Source organism: Oncorhynchus gorbuscha, linkage group LG21 (assembly GCF_021184085.1).
Source record: "Oncorhynchus gorbuscha isolate QuinsamMale2020 ecotype Even-year linkage group LG21, OgorEven_v1.0, whole genome shotgun sequence".
NCBI classification, from domain to species: Eukaryota; Metazoa; Chordata; class Actinopteri; order Salmoniformes; family Salmonidae; genus Oncorhynchus; species Oncorhynchus gorbuscha.
The window spans coordinates 29,035,999-29,056,452 of record NC_060193.1 but is presented as its reverse complement, the minus strand read 5'-3'; the positions used below and the strand labels follow the sequence as shown (position 1 = coordinate 29,056,452).

At 42.5% G+C, this 20,454-nt stretch overlaps 2 protein-coding genes across 10 annotated transcripts in view; one reads left to right on the top strand and one right to left on the bottom strand.

Moving 5' to 3' along the window:
• Positions 1 to 817: 817 nt before the first annotated feature.
• Positions 818 to 15,340, bottom strand: alpk1 (alpha-kinase 1). Of its 4 annotated transcripts, XM_046318668.1 has the most exons (15): positions 15,260 to 15,340; positions 14,710 to 14,775; positions 13,984 to 14,131; positions 7,171 to 7,325; positions 6,686 to 6,884; positions 6,288 to 6,347; positions 6,118 to 6,204; positions 5,953 to 6,029; positions 5,694 to 5,789; positions 5,445 to 5,549; positions 3,463 to 5,263; positions 2,868 to 3,015; positions 2,490 to 2,652; positions 1,615 to 1,801; positions 818 to 1,451 (listed from the first exon to the last, which is right to left on the bottom strand). In XM_046318668.1, the coding sequence occupies exons 3-15, from the start codon at positions 14,099 to 14,101 to the stop codon at positions 1,270 to 1,272; spliced, it is 3,378 nt and encodes a 1,125-aa protein (XP_046174624.1). In that variant the 5' UTR covers positions 14,102 to 14,131; positions 14,710 to 14,775; positions 15,260 to 15,340; the 3' UTR covers positions 818 to 1,269. The 4 variants fall into 4 exon arrangements, with proteins under 4 accessions (XP_046174624.1, XP_046174626.1, XP_046174625.1 ...); XM_046318670.1 differs by lacking the exon at positions 15,260 to 15,340 and having other exon boundaries at positions 14,710 to 14,790; XM_046318669.1 differs by lacking the exons at positions 14,710 to 14,775; positions 15,260 to 15,340 and having other exon boundaries at positions 13,984 to 14,693.
• Positions 15,341 to 15,355: 15 nt separating this feature from the next.
• The window catches only part of LOC124007874 (RAS guanyl-releasing protein 2-like), a 102,803-nt gene continuing 97,704 nt past the window's right edge, over positions 15,356 to 20,454 (top strand). For 3 of the 6 annotated variants that reach the window (XM_046318673.1, XM_046318672.1, XM_046318674.1), the window contains exon 1: positions 15,356 to 15,818. The gene's annotated coding sequence lies outside the window, so the exon portion shown is untranslated. The remainder of the gene's footprint in view (positions 15,819 to 20,454) is intronic. The other 3 variants (XM_046318678.1, XM_046318677.1, XM_046318675.1) reach the window with 2 other exon arrangements.

Genomic DNA, 20,454 nt, shown 5'->3' with positions numbered 1-20,454 from the left:
GCCAGGCTAAGATAATGCACTGCGAAGGCTGTTATCTTGATAAGAGCCATATAATAACGTGTTACGTGACAGTACCTGAGCAATATAACTTCAGGATATAGCCGTCTGATCTGAATGAACATGAGGATATATGGAGTGTGATAGGTCTAAAGATGGCATTTTGTATGGATTGTTTTTTGCTGTCGTAGGTAGATTTCTATATTGTTTTAACTGTACTTGATCGGTACCTCAACCCCTCGCCCCCACTGTAAGTACTGTATTCTGTTTCCTGTGTATAGCCGTTCAGGGGAAAGGACAAGATTGTGTAAATAAACATTGTTGAAGGAGGAAGCTAGTAAAACATGTCATGGAATAAAACAGGTCTCAAGCACTATTAGCACCATCTGTGACACCACGGTCATATGATCCAGGGGGATGGGCAAGTCACCTGATGCAAAGAACTAGAGCGCCTGAACTTACGCCTCGTGAATATTGTGTTAGTCATTCCGATTTGTATCCATTAGGGCACACAACTGTAAATGTTTTAAAACAAAATGAGTATTTCTTATTGGACAAATCTAAGTAGCCCCTCCCTGTTTCAATTTTCTTCCATTTGGTGCCTAATGAATACATCCCTGGTTCACTCAGCGAGATGTGATCAAGTAAACATTGAATTAACAAATCATTTTGCACCTCATTTGTTTGTGGTGAGTGTCAGGTGCTATTCTGGCTAATCTAACCAGACCAATGGATGTTACTTCCTTGTTTGGTCGAATCAGTCGAGCAACAATCCATCCAATGTTTGGTCTAGACAGGTGAACGGATACACAGTAGCAGGTTCCTCTTTCATTTCTGTGATACGATTTAATCAATTAAAACAGATCAATGTCAATTTAATAAAACTTTGTGGGCCACAACAGAGCGCAGGCCTTAGGTAATAAATACATAAACGAGAGTGGTATCAAGGGTCACAAAAACATTTACAGTACATTGAAAATACAGTACGGCCTGATTTTAACAGAACTGGTTGTGGTTGGTAAACGGGGCAGACAATTCTCACTTCTAGAAATGAAATCACATGCTACCGAATGTGCTTCACTACACTGCTGTTTTCACCACAGGATCAGCCCATGTCTAATAGGTCAGAATGTGCATTGTGCATTGTAGTAGGGGATCGCAATGCACATATTTTAGGCCAAAACAAGATGTTGTTCGAGAGTTGTCAAGGAGCCCCAAGCAAACACACACATTTCTACCTGGTGGTAGACATCACTGTTTTCAAGACGTATGTTACTGCAGTTTGCCCAGTGACAGTAGGTCACAGATACTGTTGCATTCTGGTCCATGCTGGTCCTTTAGGAAATAACTGACCCCCCTCTCAGCGAAGTTGGTGGCACCTTTAGGGGTCCTGAGAGAGTGGATCTGAGGGTCTGTGAGGTACGTCAGCCCCTTCCCATTGGCGGTCACCCACCCTGGGGAGAAAGAAAAGAGAGAGAGGAAAAAAAAAAAAAACATTTAGTGACATATAGAAAATGTAATGTAAAATGCTGAATTATAAGATTCAACAAATGAACGTTATATTCACCTGAGGCATAGACAGACACACGCACACTGCACAAGCACACACACGCACACCTTGTAGGTCGACAACAACCTCTTGGCATCCAGAGAACTGGTAGGTGAAATGTCCAAAAGCGATTCCATATTCTGACGCCTTGAACCGCTTGTCCACTTTTGTAGTGTTGTTGGTGAGCTTCACAAAGTCCCCCAGCATGTAGGGCTCCACTGTCACACAGTCCACCACCTCATCCCCCTCCAAGATCTGAAACAAAACAAGCAGCTGTCTAAACAGGAGGAATGTTCACTTCTTCTGAAGATGTGTGAACATGACATTTTACAATACGTTTTGGTAATTTAGTCGACAATCTTATTCAGAGCGACTTATAGTCAATGCACTCAACTAAGGCCGATAAAACAACCACATATCAGTCATAGCAAGTAAAAACAGTCCTTCATAATAAGCAGCTATCAGAAAATAAAAATCCCATCTTTCAATATGACCATGGTGAAGTTGGTTTATTTCTTTGGATTGGTTTCTTTCTTCTTAGGGTAAAGCACACTCACTGTGTATGAAATGTGCTCGATTTAATTTGATTTGGTGAAGTGTGGCTTTGGCACAACAGGTCCCAATGCTAATTAAAAAAGCAAATCAAATGATAAAAAATATTAGTTGTTGTGTGTGTGTGTGTGTGTGTCTGTCTGTCTGTCTGTGGTGGTGTCTGGAAAAGTATGGCAATATTTCATTTTGAACGGTGTTATTAAAATGTCAATCACCTCATTGCATAATACATCAGGAAGCTAAGCCACGGAGTACTAGCCTGGGCCCAGACCTGTTTGTGCTGTATAGTCAACTTCTATGGAGTTGCTCAAACAGATCTGGGCCCAGGCTATCAGAGCACTTACAACCCCCAATGAATCAATGATTCGTGGGACGTTAGTTAATGCCTTACCAGTAGCACTTCTGAAGGGATGAAGAAGATCTGAGCGGTCACTTTCTCCTTGTAGAGTCTCTTGTTAAACTCTGTCACGTAGTACTGGGCCGTCATCTGCCTCTCCACGTCACTCAGGTGGAACTGAATGCCCTTAGGTTCTAGGTACTCCTTCCCCACATAGCTGAAGGGGGAAATGAAAACGCGGAGAACATGTTCACGTTAGGGCCCAATCCTCACTCGAGACGGGCACACAATGTTCACTTTTGCAACACATAAAATCATGCATCGATGTCAATGGGAGACTGTGCGAAAATGTGAGTATCTCTGAAGTTAGGACTCAGATGTTCCTGTGTGTCAAAGCTGGATTCAATTCAATCTTGATTTATCCCTACTGACCTACTCAGCCTCTCCTCTTGGTGTAGAAACTGTACCCATAATGCTATTCTCTGCTGGCCTTGCTTCCCTATTGGCTCTCCGATGTACACATAGGTCTCTCTGGATGTCCACAATCCAGAGGCCCTGGAGTACTTCAGAAGGAGAGCACCTGGAGAAAAGAACACCGTTTTTTTTAGAGGTTATTACTACGCAAAATACAATTTTTACCATGTCATATAAACAACTTGTCATTTCTGTTTTGTAAACTTCAGTGCAACCGGTGTCAAGTTCACCATGAACCACTGTGTATGCTGGAAATAGTGTATATGTTCAGAACCGAGCCATTTCCATCACAAGGATAGTCGAGTACAAGTTCAAGAAATTGAGCATCTCATGTAACATAATCTTAATGTTAAATAACCTCTATCTGAAGTGGCCGTTGGTGCATTAAACCTTTTGAAAGCATTGAACTGTATGTAAACATTACATTTGTATATTTCATCTTATTAGTACTTAATAATTATTTCAAGTATTTCAAGTTGCCTTTTACCTTGAAAAACACAAAACAACCATGACTTTACATTTTCTATAACACTACGAGGCAAAAGGAACTCACTGTAGGCGCTTTTCTGTTTCCCAAGCTTGAATTTCATGTCACTCTGCAGTCTCTTTAACATACAGCCATGACACATCCCAGCCAGGAGGGTGATGTAGTCCTCCTCTGTCAAAACGTACTGGTTCTCAGACACTAGACCACCCATGATGCCGTGCTTTAGACAGGTATAGCATGAGGAGTTTGGGTGAGAGGGAATCTGCTTCTCTCCAGCACAGGGTTCAGTGTTGTGGACTATGTGTCCTATCTCTTTCTCCACCATCTCATAGGAGCTGTCTATCTCTGTAGAGAGACACTGCTCTGGGATGAGGCCCTCAGATCCTAGTTGTGGAGGTCTTCTGTGATACGCTGCAGCACTGTTAGGCCCAAAGGGGTGAGGGGATCCAGTGTCGTCCTCCGTTTCTGCTTCTTGATCCACAGTGAAGTTCGGAACTATCTGCGAGGAGGCGGGACCTCGGTGTTCATTTACAGCTGCTGGGGCTGCAGAACCTATTTGTGGTACTGCAGCTGCCTCCTGGGATGTGTCAGATAGGGATAGTTTCTGCCATGATGACTGGGAGCCGAGGCTGTCGCCAATGGAGCTAAAAGAGGAAGTCCTCGACTTGTCTTGGTACTCTGGATGAGTCACTACTCCATCTCCTGTAGGTCTCACAGACACTGACGCACCACACCTGCTACACTCCTCCTCGGTCTCCACAGTCTCTATTAGACTCTGTTCGTCGATCATTTCAAACTGCTCAACATCACTTCCGGTGTGGGTGGATGATGAGGAAGTGACCCGGGTGGAAGAGTTGGATCCTGCCTGAGCACTGAGACTTGCTCTGATATCTCTTTTCCTGGTCTTGCTTTTAGATTCTGACCCATTTTCCAACCCATCTTCACTAACCTCGGTGAGGCAGTTTGGATCGCACAGATACTCCATGTTTACCTTATCCGGAACACTGACATCTTTGTTGCCACTACAGCTGAGGGGAGAACCAGTGCTGTTCAAAGAGACTTTTTCAAATGAGGACCCAAAGCTGCTACTGAGTGATTTGAGGGACATTTTATTATAGCTATTGCTTGGTAGCTCTTCAGTGCTACCCAGAGTTGTACAGAGCTCCTGTTCCTGAGGTAACCTTGGAGCTAAACAAAAGGGTGCTTTGTCTCTGTGTAACTCTTCTTTATGTGTGGCTTTTTGGGGCTTGTGGTTCTCAGTGGCACACTCTGTGTTAGGGGCCGTTGCCGTGGTCCCCAGTGCTGTTATACAGAGTCCAGCCTGGTGGCCTTCATGTTTCCTCCTACAGCTTGCCTCAGATGCCTCACACACTGAGGTGTGGTACTGCCTGAACCTCCCCATCACCTGGGAGAAACCATCCAGAGTGAATCGCACTGCTCGCTCTTCCACCACGTCTCTATAGCTATCTGGGATGAACGACCCCTTGTCTGAGTTCAAGAATGGATTGACCCGCAATAGAATCTTCACTTGGGTTATCAGACTCATAACTCCAGTGCAAAGAGCATCTCTCTGTTGGCTGTCTGCATGGCAGTAGGCATAGAACTTCTCCAAAGCCTCCCGGCATACCAATCTGGCCTGGTCCACTGTCTTCTGAGGGGTGCCCAGCCACTTGTGACTGACAGTCAGAGAGTAGGCTGCCTTGAGGAATGTGTGGAGCTCCTGTTTGCTGGTGACCATGTCCCCCCCTGTTTTGGTAAGTAGGCCGATCTCAAAGGCCTCCTTGGCCTGGAGGAGGAAGGAGTGTTTGTCCGAGGGGGGGCATTCTACTGAGAAACTGTAGGACAACAGACAGGTGCCTTGGGTGACCTGGAGGGAGAAAGAAAGAAAGAGAATGACTTAGCATAATATCTAGTATTATGTTAATAGGCAGTTGTGTCACAGTGCTCACCTAACAGTAAGCTCCAGCCTCTCTAGAAGACTTCTCGCTTATCCACCACAACCACCCCCCCCCCACGACAAACACAAAAGAGAGAAAGAGAGGACTCACCACATTTGTTAACACGTACAGTGAGGCATACTGGCTGTACACCACCGCCATTTTAGCTGCCGCAGCTGCAGAGAGGAGACGGTGGCCATAGTTCTCAAGGAAACACTACTCCAGACATAAAGGCATACACTGAGGTCATGTAGAGGTCAGAGACATTAGAAAAGAGTCATAAATCATACAACTTACGCAGACGTCAATGTGTATCTTTAGAACACAAGTGATTTCATTGGTTAAAGACTGAGTGCTCACCAAGTCAATGCCCGGATTGGTCTTAAATGCATGGAAGTCGCCATCATTCATAGACACCAATATGTTGGCCAGAATCCCAAGGGACGTTCCAATGCCCTACAAATCAAAATGCATACCGAGTTAAAATTCATACTAAACACATATTAAACCTTCATAAAGTAGTTTTTCACACCACTGGAGGAAAAATATGAGCAGTTCACAGATTGCGTGATTTAGTATTCAGTTATTCATTGGGGTGCACTAGATGTTTAGGCTCCACCTTTTTATCAGGTTGAGGAAGAGCGTAATAGCCGACCAGGGAGGTCCAGATCAGCTCAGCAGCCTCCAGCCACAGTCCTGAGACGAAACATACAATTCAGAGATGGGGGGGGATGCGTAGACATAATGCTATACATCCTCTCTCTCTCGCTCTTTCTTCCCTTACCCAGTTTCTGCAGAACCTGTCCACGCACTTGCACACTGACCGCCTGGATGAGAGTCCTATCGCTGTCAGACTGATATATCCAGCAACCTGCAGATTGCAAACACGCATGTTGACAGAGACCCTAATGGGGGAACATTAAATGGTAAGATAATTGTATTTTGTAAGCCTACCTGTTGCTCCACTATTGTTGATGAGACTGCTCAGTATGTACTCTGCCTTCTGGAGTTTACCTGTGGGCGAGACAACAAGCATGACAAATGGACCACCCCAAAACTATTTTTTTGGTATTTGTTTCATTAGTCCATTGTTGGCATACTCGCAACATGTTTTGCTTGTCAGCAATCACATTTTCAAGATATACTTTTGGGGTGGAATTATACTTAAAGGTTAAGGAGCTTTATCTTGATAGTATGGTAAATAAATTAAAAACATAACTAGTATTCCAATACACAGACAGCATGGAAACACCACATGATAAAGAGCTGGATCCCTAATATCGTCTGTAAACAACAAATAACCAATCTGTGAAAATTATAGTATGAAGTCGCAGAATGATGACCTCACTCACCGTCATTGAGATAGACCCTGGCCTGTCGTATGACCAGCTGGGGGGCGATTGGGGTTCCTGGGTAGTGTCTGTGGAGGAGCTTGGTGATCTTCAGCAGCCGGCTGGACTCATCTGTCCAATACAGGAACCGATCCATCAGGAAGACCACACTTGCTGCCCATTGGGGTTCCCTGGCCAAGATGGACGCCTTCAGCAGAGCCTGACACATTAAAATGAATCAAAAGTTTAAAAAAATAAATAATTTGAAGACAGTCTTTTTGTGATAAATGGCTATTTTCTGGGGGGGGCATCTTGAATCAGAATAGTCAAAATAATATTTTTTTTTATATATAAATGAAACACAGTTTTAAAAATATATCTTAGCCTGCGTCCCACATGTCACCCTAGTCTACCATTGACACATTTAGAACACACATGCCTTCATCAGGGAGTGCTTTGTTTGATTTTGCTTTGATATGAGTGGCATCCGTGTAGGGCCATATTACCAGTAGCTGTGGTAGATGCAGACTAATGACGTCCTTCAAGTTGACTTTGTCCTGGGAAGTGACGGACTGCTTGTACTGCCACTTCTCTGGTACAAATGGCCACCTCATCGCCACTGCCTCCTGCAGTAGCATGCTCAGTTCAACTGACAGGGACTCTGGAAATTAGGGGACAGAATATGGGTGAAGAGAAAAACAATACAGAAAAGTAAAAAAACAATTTTTAAAAACTTAAATATCATGCCTAAAAGCTACTCTAAAGTTAAAATGGGCCCATTTGAGATCTATGGGTTCATTATACAGTAAGCGATAAGGTCATTCACAATAAATGATCGTTATTTTTAACCCACTTTTCCGTGATTACGATCTCGTCTCATCACTGCAACTCCCCAACGGGATCGGGAGAGGCGAAGGTCGAGTCATGCGTCCTCCGAAACATGACCCGCCAAGCCGCGCTTCTTGAAACCCGCTCGCATAATCCGGAAGCCAGCTGCACCAATGTATCTTTTATACAAAATTAACAATTTACATCACTACATCAAACATGTCCAACAAAACACAGGTATAAACAAAAAACTACTAAATACAATCCAAAAAGGATATTAAAGCTTGTTGGTGAAACCTAGCCAATTTCGCGGCTAATCTTTCAGGAATATAATTACATTTCAATAAAAACGGAAGACCTCCCAATTTATTAAACACATTGTTTGGAATTAAATACCAAATGGATTCTGTATTGTCAACACACCTTTTCAACCAAATTATATTGAAAGTGTTATGTCAACAAAATGCAACATTTCCAGACCTTCAGATATTTTATTTGAGAGGAACTACTTGTTTAGTTTGTGAGACCTATTTTTACAGATGAAGTCAAGAAAGGTCTTGTTGATCTCTTTACAGGGCGAGGGATTTACAAATAAAGATAATAAGGGGTACACAAAGCGAGACAGCCCCTCTGCCTTGGACAGAAGCACTCTTCCAAGTATAGATTGTCCGTGATCGAACTGAAATGGTCCACCCACACAGACAGCATTGTGAAGAAGGCGAAAACAGCGCCTCTTCAACCTCAGGAGGCTGAAGATATTTGGCTTGTCACCGAAAACACTGCCAAACTTTTACAGATGCACAATCGAGAGCATCCTGTCGGGCTGTATCAAAGCCTGGTACGGTAACTGCACCGCCCTCAACCGCAAGGCTCTCCAGAGGGTAGTGCGGTCTGCACAACGCATCACCGGGGTCAAACAACCTGCCCTCCAGGGCACCTACAGCACCCGATGTCACAGGAAGGCCTTAAAGATCATCACGGACAACAACCACCCGAGCCACTGCCTGTTCACCCCGCTATCACCCAAAAGGAGGGGTCAGTACAGGTGCATCAAGCTGGCACCAAGAGACTGAAAAACAGCAGCTATCAGACTGTTAAACAGCCATCACTAACATTGAGTGGCTGCTGCCAACATACGGACTAAAATCTCTAGCCACTTTAACAATGAATCATTGGATGTAATACATGCATTACTAGTCGCTTTAAACAATGCCACTTTATATAATGATTACATACCTTACATTACTCATCTCATATATACTGTACTCTATACCATCGACTGCAATATGCTGCACGGCCATCACTCATCCATATATTTTATGTACATATTCTTATTCATCCCTTTATACACACAAGTGTAAGGTAGTCATTGTGAATTTGTTAATTACTTGTTAGATATTACTGCACTGTCAGAAATAGAAACACAGGCATTTTGCTACACTCGCATTAACATCTGCTAACCATGTGTATGTGCGTCACGCCCCGACCTTAGATTCTCTGTTTTTCTATATATTTTGGTTACGTCAGGGTGTGACTTGGGTGGGTACTCTAGTTGTTGAATGTCTAGGGTTTTTGTCATCTAGGGTTTTTGCATATCTATTTTGGCCTGATATGGTTCCCAATCAGAGACAGCTGTTTATTGTTGTCTCTGATTGGGGATGATATTTAGGTAGCCATTTTCCCCATTGTTAGTTGTGGGATCTTGTCTACATGTAGTTCCCTGAGGGCACACCAGTAGCTTCACGCTTCATTTGTTCTTTATTGTTTTGGTGAGTTTTAGGTTTATTAAAATATATGGAACTCTATTCACGCTGCGCCTTGGTCTAATCATTACGACGAGCGTGACAATGTGACCAATAAAATTTGATTTGATCCCTTTATAGACAATTATGAAATATATTAATTTACATTTTTTTAGGAGAGAAATTCATAAATATATGACGAAGTGGTTTTTGGATAGATGTATTCCTAAATATTTAATATATTTAATATTTTATATTTCTTTATCAGAGTCATATAAACATAAGATTTCACATTTAGAAAACATTCAGTTTTAATCCAGATACAACAGAGAATGCCGTGATAGCATTAAGGACATGGTCTTGGTCTTAATTTAAAAAAAAAAGTCGTATTGTCAGCCAGTTGGGAAATGTGGATTTCTCTGTTAAAAATGGATATGCCATGCAGGTTTGCATTATTCAGAATATCTAGAGACAGAAGTTCCACTAGCAAAATGAATAAAAAGGGTGAAATTGGGCATCCCTGTCATACACCTGTGTTGATACTGAATCTTTTGGATATATTAAAGTATCACAGAACTATTTATATATTTTTAAAATATGTGAATGACTTTGATATAAATGTTCACCTTAACCAATACGTTTCAGAGACCGAAAGAGAAATTCATGTTCAACGTCTTTACAAAAATAAAACAGCATCCGAGTCAATTGCATCTGAATAATCTAAAAGGTTCAGGACTAAACGAATGTTGGAACTTGTGACTGTCTTTCATAAATCCTGTTTGAGTCTAATTTATAAATGGTATCTATTGCTTTCTTTAATCATTTGGCATAAACCAGAGCAATCAATATTTCATAAATTAATTGGTCTCCAATTGTCAATGAGAGAAGGGTCTTTACCAGGCTTCGGAAACAGTGAAATAAGGTCCTGTGTCATAGTGGAGACCATTTCACCATTTTCAATGCAATTTTGAAACATATTAAAAATAGGGTCTTCTAGTAACTTCCAAAACTGCATGTGGAATTCAACTGACTGGCCATCACGGCCAGGTGATTTACCTTTTTTCATTGAATTCAGACCCTCTCCAATTTCTTCAATTGACACAGGTGAATCGCAAAACTGAGTAGAAATCATCTTCAATTACAGGGACATAATTCTGAATGTGGCAAATGTAGCTTTCACAACCATCTCTCTGAAATTGTGAGTTGTAAAGGTTTTCATAAAAGGAATTGATAAATGTTGATAATTAAAAATAACTGGTGTTTTTTTCCCTCTCTTCAATCCATTTAGCTCTTGGTCTGACAAAGGCACCCTTTGCCAAATCTGTGTAAAGATGTTCTAATTGTAAAGATTTAAATAGAGCCTTCTTGAGAAAGATCATCTTCCTTCAGAAATGCTCAAATTCGCTCCTCAAATATTTCTCTCTAAGGTACTTCAGGTGCTTCAGCTCATTGGCACATTTAATGGCTACAACTCGAACTTCATAGTTGAAGAATTCAAATCACATACACATATTTAGCAGATGTTATTGCGGGTGTAACGAAATGCTTGTGTTCCAAGCTCCAACAGTGCAGTAGTATCTAACAATTCACACCAATACATAAATCTAAAAGTAAGATAATGTAATTAAGAAATATCCATACAGTGGGGCAAAAAAAAGTATTTAGTCAGCCACCAATTGTGCAAGTTCTCCCACTTAAAAACACAAGGCCTGTAATTTTCATCATAGGTACACTTCAACTATGACAGACAAAATGAGATTTTTTTCTCTCCAGAAAATCACATTGTAGGATTTTTAATGAATTTATTTGCAAATGATGGTGGAAAATAAGTATTTGGTCACCTACAAACAAGCAGGATTTCTGGCTCTCAGACCTGTAACTTCTTCTTTAAGAAGATCCTCTGTCCTCCACTCGTTACCTGTATTAATGGCACCTGTTTGAACATGTTATCAGTATAAAAGACACCTGTCCACAGCCTCAAACAGTCACACTCCAAACTCCACTATGGCCAAGACCAAAGAGCTGTCAAAGGACACCAGAAACAAAATTGTAGACCTGCACCAGACTGGGAAGACTGAATCTGCAATAGGTAAGAAGCTTGGTTTGAAGAAATCCACTGTGGGAGCAATTATTAGGAAATGGAAGCCCTACAAGACCACTGATAATCTCCCTCGATCTGGGGCTCCACGCAAGATCTCACCCCGTGGGGTCAAAATGATCACAAGAACGGTGAGAAAAAATCCCAGAACCACACGGGGGGACCTAGTGAATGACCTGCAGAGAGCTGGGACAAAAGTAACAAAGCCTACCATCAGTAACACACTACGCCGCCAAGGACTCAAATCCTGCAGTGCCAGACGTGTCCCCCTGCTTAAGCCAGTACATGTCCAGGTCAGTCTGAAGTTTGCTAGAGAGCATTTGGATGATCCATAAGAAGATTGGGAGAATGTCATATGGTCAGATGAAACAAAAATATAACTTTTTGGTAAAAACTCAACTCGTCGTGTTTGGGAGGACAAAGAATGCTGAGTTGCATCCAAAGAACACCATACCTACTGTGAAGCATGGGGGTGGAAACATCATGCTTTGGGGCTGTTTTCTGCAAAGGGATCAAGACAACTGATCTGTGTAAAGGAAAGAATGAATGGGGCCATGTATCGTGAGATTGAGTGTAAACCTCCTTCCATCAGCAAGGGCATTGTGAAGATGAAACGTGGCTGGATCTTTCAGCATGACAATGATCCCAAACACACCGCCCTGGCAACGAAGGAGTGGCTTCGTAAGAAGCATTAAGGTCCTGAAGTGGCCTAGCCGGTCTCCAGATCTAAACTCCATAGAAAATCTTTGGAGCGAGTTGAAAGTCTGTGTTGCCCAGTAACAGCCCCAAAACATCACTGCTCTAGAGGAGATCTGCATGGAGGAATGGGCCAAAATACCAGCAACAGTTTGTGAAAACCTTGTGAAGACTTATAGAAACATTTGACCTCTGTCATTGCCAACAAAGGGTATATAACAAAGTATTGAGATAAGTATTTGGTCAATAACAAAAGTTTATTTTCCACCATAATTTGCAAATAAATTCATTACAAATCCTACAATGTGATTTTCTGGATTTTATTTTCTAATTTTGTCTGTCATAGTTGAAGTGTACCTATGATGAAAATTACAGGCCTCATCTTTTTAAGTGGGAGAACTTGCACAATTGGTGGCTGACTAAATACTTTTTTGAGCCACTGTATAGCCCTTTGCACCCGGCTTGAAATAATGCCAGGCATCATCAGAGAGATCCTTGCATAATGTTCTGATGATATTGCTAGTTTGAGTGCTTTGCTGATCATTTTCCACCTAGAATGAGTCATCAGGTGTTTCGTTAAAATCCACTGAGAGATTTAAAGTCTCTGAATATTTGTTGTGTAAATCCTATAATTCTCTGGCAATTTTGGAAAAAAGGGGTCTTATTTGGAGCACCTTTCGAGTTATGTCCATACACATTACATGATGAAAATAGCATTGTCCTCCTGAGTGGTGCAGCGGTGTAAGGCACATCACTATGGACCCGGGTTAGATTACAGGCTGTGTCACAGCCCACCATGACTGGGAGACCCATGAGGCGGTGCACAATTGGCCCAGTGTCGTCCGGGTTAGGGGAGGGTTTGGCTGGCCGGTACTTCCTTGTCTCATCACGCTCTAGCGACTCCTTATGGCGGGCCGGACGCCTGCAAGCTGACTTAGGTCACCAGCTGGATGGTGTTTCCTCTGACACAATGGTACGGACGGTTTCCAGGTTAAGCGAGCAGTGTGTCAAGAAGCAGTGCAGCTTGGCAGGGTCATGTTTCGGAGGACGCATGGCTCTCGACCATCACAAGTCCGTAGGGGAGTTGTAGCGATGGGACAATACTGTAACTACCAATTGGATGTCATGAAATTGGGGAGAAAAATGCGTAAAAGTACAAAACAAATGACCCATCGTGAAGATGTAGATTATAGAATGTCGCGTTTCAACTTGTGGATAAGCGTCAAAACACCAGCAGAATGGTTTGATCCATGACCGAGCTAGGCCTATCTCCCTATTGTGACTGAAAAAAAGAGACAATTTTTCACACAAATGAGTTTCCTGAAGATGGACAAAATCTGCATTACTGGCGTTTATAATATAAAAACACGGCTGTCCTTTTTGTAAGATCTCCTTTTTGTAAGAACCCCTTTGCATTCACTCGATAGTGAGTGAGTTGAAAACAAACTCCTGCATAAAGATGTGAACAATAAAACTAACAGTAAACCTCGAGGGTTTACATCCGACAGAAAACTACGCTCAGGTGAGGTAGCAGTGGTTCCAGCTACACCAACGTGTCGGAGGAAAAACTGATCAACTGAAGAGAGAAGTCAGCCTGCAGGCGCCCCGCCCGCCACAAGTCGCTAGAGCGCAATGAGCCAAGTAAAGTCCCCCCGGCCAAATCTTCCCCTAACCCGGACAACGCTGTGCCAATTGTGCACCACCCTATGGCACTACCAGTCACAGCCATTAGTGACTGGATCTAACCCCAGGCTGTTGTGACATTGCAACACTGCAATGCAGTGCCTTAGACCGCTGCGCAACTCGGGAAGGCAAATTAAGTTATTTGATTTGGATTTAATCCTATTCTACGCTAGATTTAAACACCTGACAACACATTATGGCCCCGCAAAGCTACAAACTTTGTCCCAGCCATAATTTTAGAACTAGGCAAAGGGCACCCTCTGCTGGAGTACCTCTGTATCTTTGAAAGTTGAGCTTGACTTCCTCTGTGGGCTCCACAACCACCAGACCTGCTGCAGACGCAGCCCTGTGACACTCCTCTAGCATGGCTCCCACCTCCTGGCTGTCCATGGTGCCTTTTAGTAACCTCTCGTCAGTCCTCTGGAATGTATACAATGAATCGATGTGTATACAAGAGAAGATCAGTGTATGAAAATAAACAGGTGCCCATGTCCCAGGGCCCGCTCCACAACCTGTGAGAAGCTGAGTGTGTTGCAGTTTCCACTGAAGGAAACAACCCGCTTATTTAGCTTAGCCAATGGTCTGGTATGAGATGAGACAAAAATAAACGGTTATTGACACCGAATAGACTACCTATATTTCCTATCACAGTCTGTTGTATAGTAAGCTATAGACAGAAATGCAGAGAATTGTAGGCTTCAGTAGGGTAAGTAATACAGTAATTATGATAAGTATAATATGACGTGTCCACTAAATGACTACACTGGTTAGCTGATCAACTATACCCGGACAGTGACTGTTGGTAAAGCATGCAGTCAACCAGAGAAAGGCAATAGTAAACGTGAAAGTAACATGTATCGGCTTCTATTTGCCCCATCTTATAAATGACTTATGGCAGAGAAAAATAAAAGTCAAGTGACATCAGTATATTTGTGCTGATGATATAGTGTTATTTTACAAAATATACGACGTGACGTTTCCATAAAGTTAAAACCTACCTCTGACACCGTCGGTTTCTAACTTCCTGGTTGGGCAGAACTTTGGAGGATGGGCATTTCTGAGTACTGCAATATCATTGGTATAAATTCTAAATTTAAGAATGATTGACATCACGTGGGCATCTCTAGTTTAAAAACACACGGGCATTGCGAGTCTCTCTCTCTGTGACTTGAGCCACCAGTGTCTTTATTGATACTAATAAATAGACTACTGTTGTAAAATCGATTGATTAACAAGACCACATAAAACATTCTGAATCAGGAGGCTGCTCAATTCTTGGACAACGACATGCCACGAACGTTCTCTGTAGTCTCGCAATGTCAGAATGTTCAGAGGATATGCAGCCTAGATGTTTTGCATGTTGAACACTGATATGTCAAACAGACAGTGTGCCTGTGTGTTAGGCTTATATTAACCAAAATTCTTCCTGAAAAAGCGGTAAAATGTAACCCATGTCTACATCTACCTATCAATGTGAAAGACTATTCAAACAGATTGCCCAAGAACAAAATAACAAGGCCTATATGCCCCAAATGTATAAATAAATACCGTCATGCACATTTATTGGCGGTGGGGTGCTATATACGATGATGCATCGCAAATAGGCTGAACTGTGCGACAGGGGATTGAGCTGAACCACTGCAGTGTTAACCTCACAGCACAGCATATTACTTATGTACGGCTCTAGCGATCTCGAGTAAAGAGAGTAAAACCGCAACAGGCATCTATTTTATCTTGGCGCTAAGTGCTGGCAGCTGGCAGTAGTAGTGCGTTGCATAAGCGCATGGGCAGACGTGTATTTGAGACCTGTAGCTGTGGAGCATCAACTCCAACGGATCTCATATCTGGAACTTGTGACTTCATTTTCGCATGATTTACTGCGTCTTTTTGCAAGTGCATGCAATAGGCTTTATCGTTTGGTCTAGATGCTACCCAAAAAACTACACCCGTACAGTTCGATCCATGTGATCTAGACCATAACCAGCCAACCTACATGGTCTGGTAATTTGTTTATGGAAGGTATCCTGGCGTAGAGGCTGACATTATTTTAGTTTCAGCGCATAACTAGGCAAACATTTCGTGTGATGGGACTCTCCAAACTCTGAAGGTAAGACCTATCTGGCTACAACAGAGTGCATGGTTATGCACTTGTGATGTAATTCATGGTCTGCGATATTAATTTGATAAACATTTTATGCAGGACTGATTTATCTCGGTTTGGACGGATCTTTGCTTCATTACCTCACTTTTGTCTTTATACCGAATAAGGCGAACTTGTGGAGGGTCATTTCAAGAGGCAAGCTGTGACACTAGTTATATTTTGATAGTGTGTTATTTTCCAATGGCTCTTTACATGATCTCCAAGTTGCGCAATTACATATGATTTATCCGCTTGTGGCGCAAGGGAGGACTAGCCTAATCATGTAAACACATACTGTACTGCATACATCTTAACAAAACATTGCCCAGGGAGATCATTCAAGATTGACTTTGAAATTGGATGTCTATACATATCCCGAGGACATCTGGGAAATGCCTTCAAAACCAGCCAAGCAACCTGGTCTCATTTGGTATTATTCTGTACATAACGCGAACAAAGGCACCCCAATGTAGTGAGTTCGAATCTCATCACTGACTATTTTAGATCATTAGAAACTTTGCACAATACTTAGCATGTTAGCTTCCCCTTTCCCTAACGTTAACCCTTTAATATAACACCTAAATTTAACCCTAACCCCAATGGAACAATGCAGAGCAGAAGGAGCAATCCAGGTTGTCAAAAACAATTAGAAATGTGTTGTTTGGAGCAACTTCAAAATTAGATGTTTGGGAAATGTGGATAAATGTCTAATTCTGCAGTGAGACTGTGAGAGCTTGTTGTCATTGCCACATGTAAAGTGAGAAAATGAGTGAGCAGTGGCATGTTTCTTCACGCTCTAGCAAACCACGCCTCTGTGTTTGCCACAGTAATGCCAGGGTGCGAATATTCTCACATGCCTATTGAGTGAAACAGATGGGCTATATTTGTGTATGAGACAGACCGTGTTATCTTTATACTACTGGTGATGAAGTTACCACTGCTGTTGACTATTTTGGCTGCTCGCTACCCTCTTTGTATCACATGCCAATTAGTGAGATGCATTACCAGCTATTGACATCATGAGATCGTTGTTCAACACAAAGAAACACCCTGTATGGTTATTTGTGTGTTTGAATTGCATTGTTTAAAAAAAAGAGAATTGTTATGACCTGGTAATATAGCCTACACTAATATCACTCATACGTCATATTCAAGTACAGAATTAGGTATACAGCCCACTTGCATTAACCATTAGGTCTAATGTTATTCAAAGGCACTTTAGAGAGCTGCTCCCCACAACTGATGATGGCAAATAAGTCCCTAAACACGTTGACATAGACAACAAGATCTCATGGTTTGACTTCAGATCCAGACTTTTCCCCAAACGTCAAATTTCGTTGTTGTTTATGGGTTGTCACAGTGATCAGTTGAGCCACCTGCTGTTGTCGCCGGGGCATTCCATGGTTCAATTTGGGCGTTAATTCCGAATAGTTAAAATAAGGGGTAAGGTTTGGACTAGATAAAAATAATAATAATAATTGTGTCTAGCATTTCAATTGAACACGCGACACTGTGAGCCAGAGCTTGCGGCTTACGCCCATCCACAATCCCTATCCACAACACCCTAGTACAGAGTTCCCCAACTCGATCCTCGTGACTCCAAGGAGTGCAACTTTAGTTTTTTCCCCCTAACACGGGCGTCAAACTCATTCCATGGAAGGCCTAGTGTCTGCAGGTTTTTAGTTTTCCGTTCATTTAAGACCTAGACAACCAGGTGAGGGAAGTTCTTTACTAAATAGTGACCTTAATTAATCAATCAAGGTAGGAGCGATAATCCATAGACACATGGCCGCCTGGGGAATGAGTTTGACACAGCTGATTCAACTGATCAAAGCTTGATCATTTGACTATTTTAATCAACTGTGTAGTGTTAGGGCAAAAACCAAAATGTGATCCCTTGGGATCCCAGGACAGAGTTTGGGAAACTTTGCCCTAGCAAAACCCAAGCCTACTTGATGGTAATATCGCTGACCATTGCCCCTAGTGACGGGTTTTGAAGGAATCTCCCGACGACCTCGGGACATGGACGAACGTCCAATTTCGAAGTGACTCTTGGAAAAACTTTTGCTGGATATGAATCAGCTGAGTGTTGGGCTACTTTCCAGTCTGTACACTATGCTTTGTGTGGCTCTGCAGGCGTCACGGGGCGATAAAACAAGTGAGAGGTCAAACCCTTGCTCACTTTGTTTGGGTATCGATCCACTGGCATCATTAACTGGTGTCTGGAGCGCCGGCAGGGGTTGCGGGTGGCCCCGACTCCACCCGGCTCTGTCAGACGCTTTCTTCCAACCGCCCACAGAGCAGCGGGGATTAGGACCAGGCTGGGGTGTTCTGGCTGTTGAGTTGCCTGTCAGATTTAGGGCTTTGACTTGTAAGTCTGTCTGGAGGTTTTCACTAAAGCTTTTGACATGGCTCAGTTGAGAAACATGGTGGGATGATGGGGGAATGGAGGGGATATAGTTTGGACACACCTACCCATTCAAGGGTTTTTCTTTATTTTTTTTACTGTTTTCTACATTGTAGAATAATAGTGAGGACATAAACTATGAAATGAAACACATGGAATCATGTAGTAACCAAAAAAGTATTAAACAAATAAAAATATATTTGAGATTCTTCAAGGTAGCCCCCTTTGCCTTGATGACCGCTTTGCATTTTCTCAACCAGCTTCTAGAGGTAGTCACCTGGAATGCATTTCAATTAACAGGTGTGCCTTAAGTGAATTTGTGGAATTTCTTTCCTTCTTAATGTGTTTGAGCTAATCAGTCGTTGTGACAAGGTAGGGGTGGTATACAGAAGATAGCCCTATTTGGTACTATACCAAGTCCATATTATGGTAAGAACAGCTCAAATAAGCAAAGAGAAACAACAGTCCATCATTACTTTAAGACATGAAGTCAGTCAATCTTGAAAAGTTCAAGAACTTTTAACGTTTCTTCAAGTGTAGTCGTCAACACCATCAAGCACTATGATGAAACTGGCTCTCATGAGGACAGCCACGGGAAAGGAAGACCCAGAGTTACATCTGCTGCAGAGGATAAGTTCATTAGTTACCAGCCTCCGATTGAATCCTAAATAAATGCTTCACAGAGTTGAAGTAACAGACACACTGTTCAGAGGAGACTGCGTGAATCAGGCCTTCATGGTGGAAATCTGTCGTTTGGTCTGATGAGTCCAAATTTGAGATTTTTGGTTCCATCCGCCGTGTCTTTGTGAGACGCAGAGTAGATGAACAGATTATCTCTGCATGTGTAGTTCCCACCGTGAAGCATGGAGGAGGCGGTGTGATGTGGGGGATGCTTTGCTGGTGACACTGTCAGTGATTTATTTAGAATAAAAGGCACACTTAACCAGCATGGCTACCACATCATTCTGCAGCGATACGCCATCCGCTCTGGTTTGCGCTTAGTGGGACTATCATTTGTTTTTCAACAGGACAATGACTAAAAACACACCTCCGGGCTGTGTAAGGGCTATTTAACCAAGAACGAGAGTTATGGTGCTGCATCAGATGACCTGGCCTCCATAATCACCTGACCTTAACCCAATTGAGATGGTTTGGGATGAGTTGGACTGCAGAGTGGAGGACAATCAGCCAACAAGTGCTCAACATATGTTGGAACTCCTTCAAGATTGTTGAAAAAGCATTCCAGGTGAAGCTGGTTGAGAGCATGCCAAGAGTGTGAAAAGCTGTTAAGGCAAAGGGTGGTAATTTTGATTTGTTGAACACTTAAAAAAAAATGACTACATGATTCCATATGTGTTATTTTATAGTGTTGATGTATTCACTATTGTTCTACAATGTAGAAAATGGTTAAAATAAATAAAAACCCTTGAATGAGTAGGCGTGTCCAAACGTTTGACTGGTACTGTATGTATGTGTAGGCCTACAGGTGTTCAGAGGTCAAACCTTTATCTGCTTGTTTTGGTGTGGTTCTGTTCGTTGCATGAAGAGCTGAGCTGAATGTTGTTGATTAACTTCAGCAATTATTTGAATATTGGGTAACGTGGTGCTTACTGTGCTCTTGTTGCGTGTCAGTTACTGATTGAGAGAAATGCACCATCCTGCAAATAATATTGTATCTAGGCATATCCTGCTCGACGCACCTTTAGCTACACATACTGTGCAACACGTAAAATACAGTAGGCCTAGCTGATCAATTAGTCAAATCCCAACATAATATCTTAGCGAGTTGATTAATCCATAGGGCAACTATAAAGTCAATGACATAACTATTGCACTGTGCTTGTTCAAAGGCCTGCTAGGGTGAGTGTCTGTGTCACTGTCTGGATTCGAACCAGAGTCTGCTACATGATTGTTAGCCCTCTGAGCTAAAGCAGGAGCATTAGCTAGGGAGTTACCCACTGCACGAGTGTGATTCACCGATGCACCTCTGTTACATTTGGAGTGAATGAGCCTGTTTTGGTGTTCTACACCTCCGCAGCATGAACAAAGGAAGTCAGCTGAGGTGGGTGTGATACACAGGTAAAAATCTGATCTCTCTCTCTCCCACACAGACAGCCTCCAAGCTTTCCTCCATCCTTTCTCCTCAGGCATATTACCCTAGTCCTCTCTTATGTGTACATGCTTGACATTTTCATT

Bases quoted from the DNA above. Each gene is read 5' to 3' on its own strand.
- alpk1 (XM_046318668.1), bottom strand. From the start codon at position 14,101: ATGGACAGCCAGGAGGTGGGAGCCATGCTAGAGGAGTGTCACAGGGCT. The intron at 7,326-13,983 runs GTACTCCAGCAG...CCTAATTTCCAG, and splicing joins CAACTTTCAAAGATACAGAG to AGTCCCTGTCAGTTGAACTG. The intron at 5,550-5,693 runs GTGAGCACTCAG...TGTCTGGAGTAG, and splicing joins CCAATCCGGGCATTGACTTG to TGTTTCCTTGAGAACTATGG.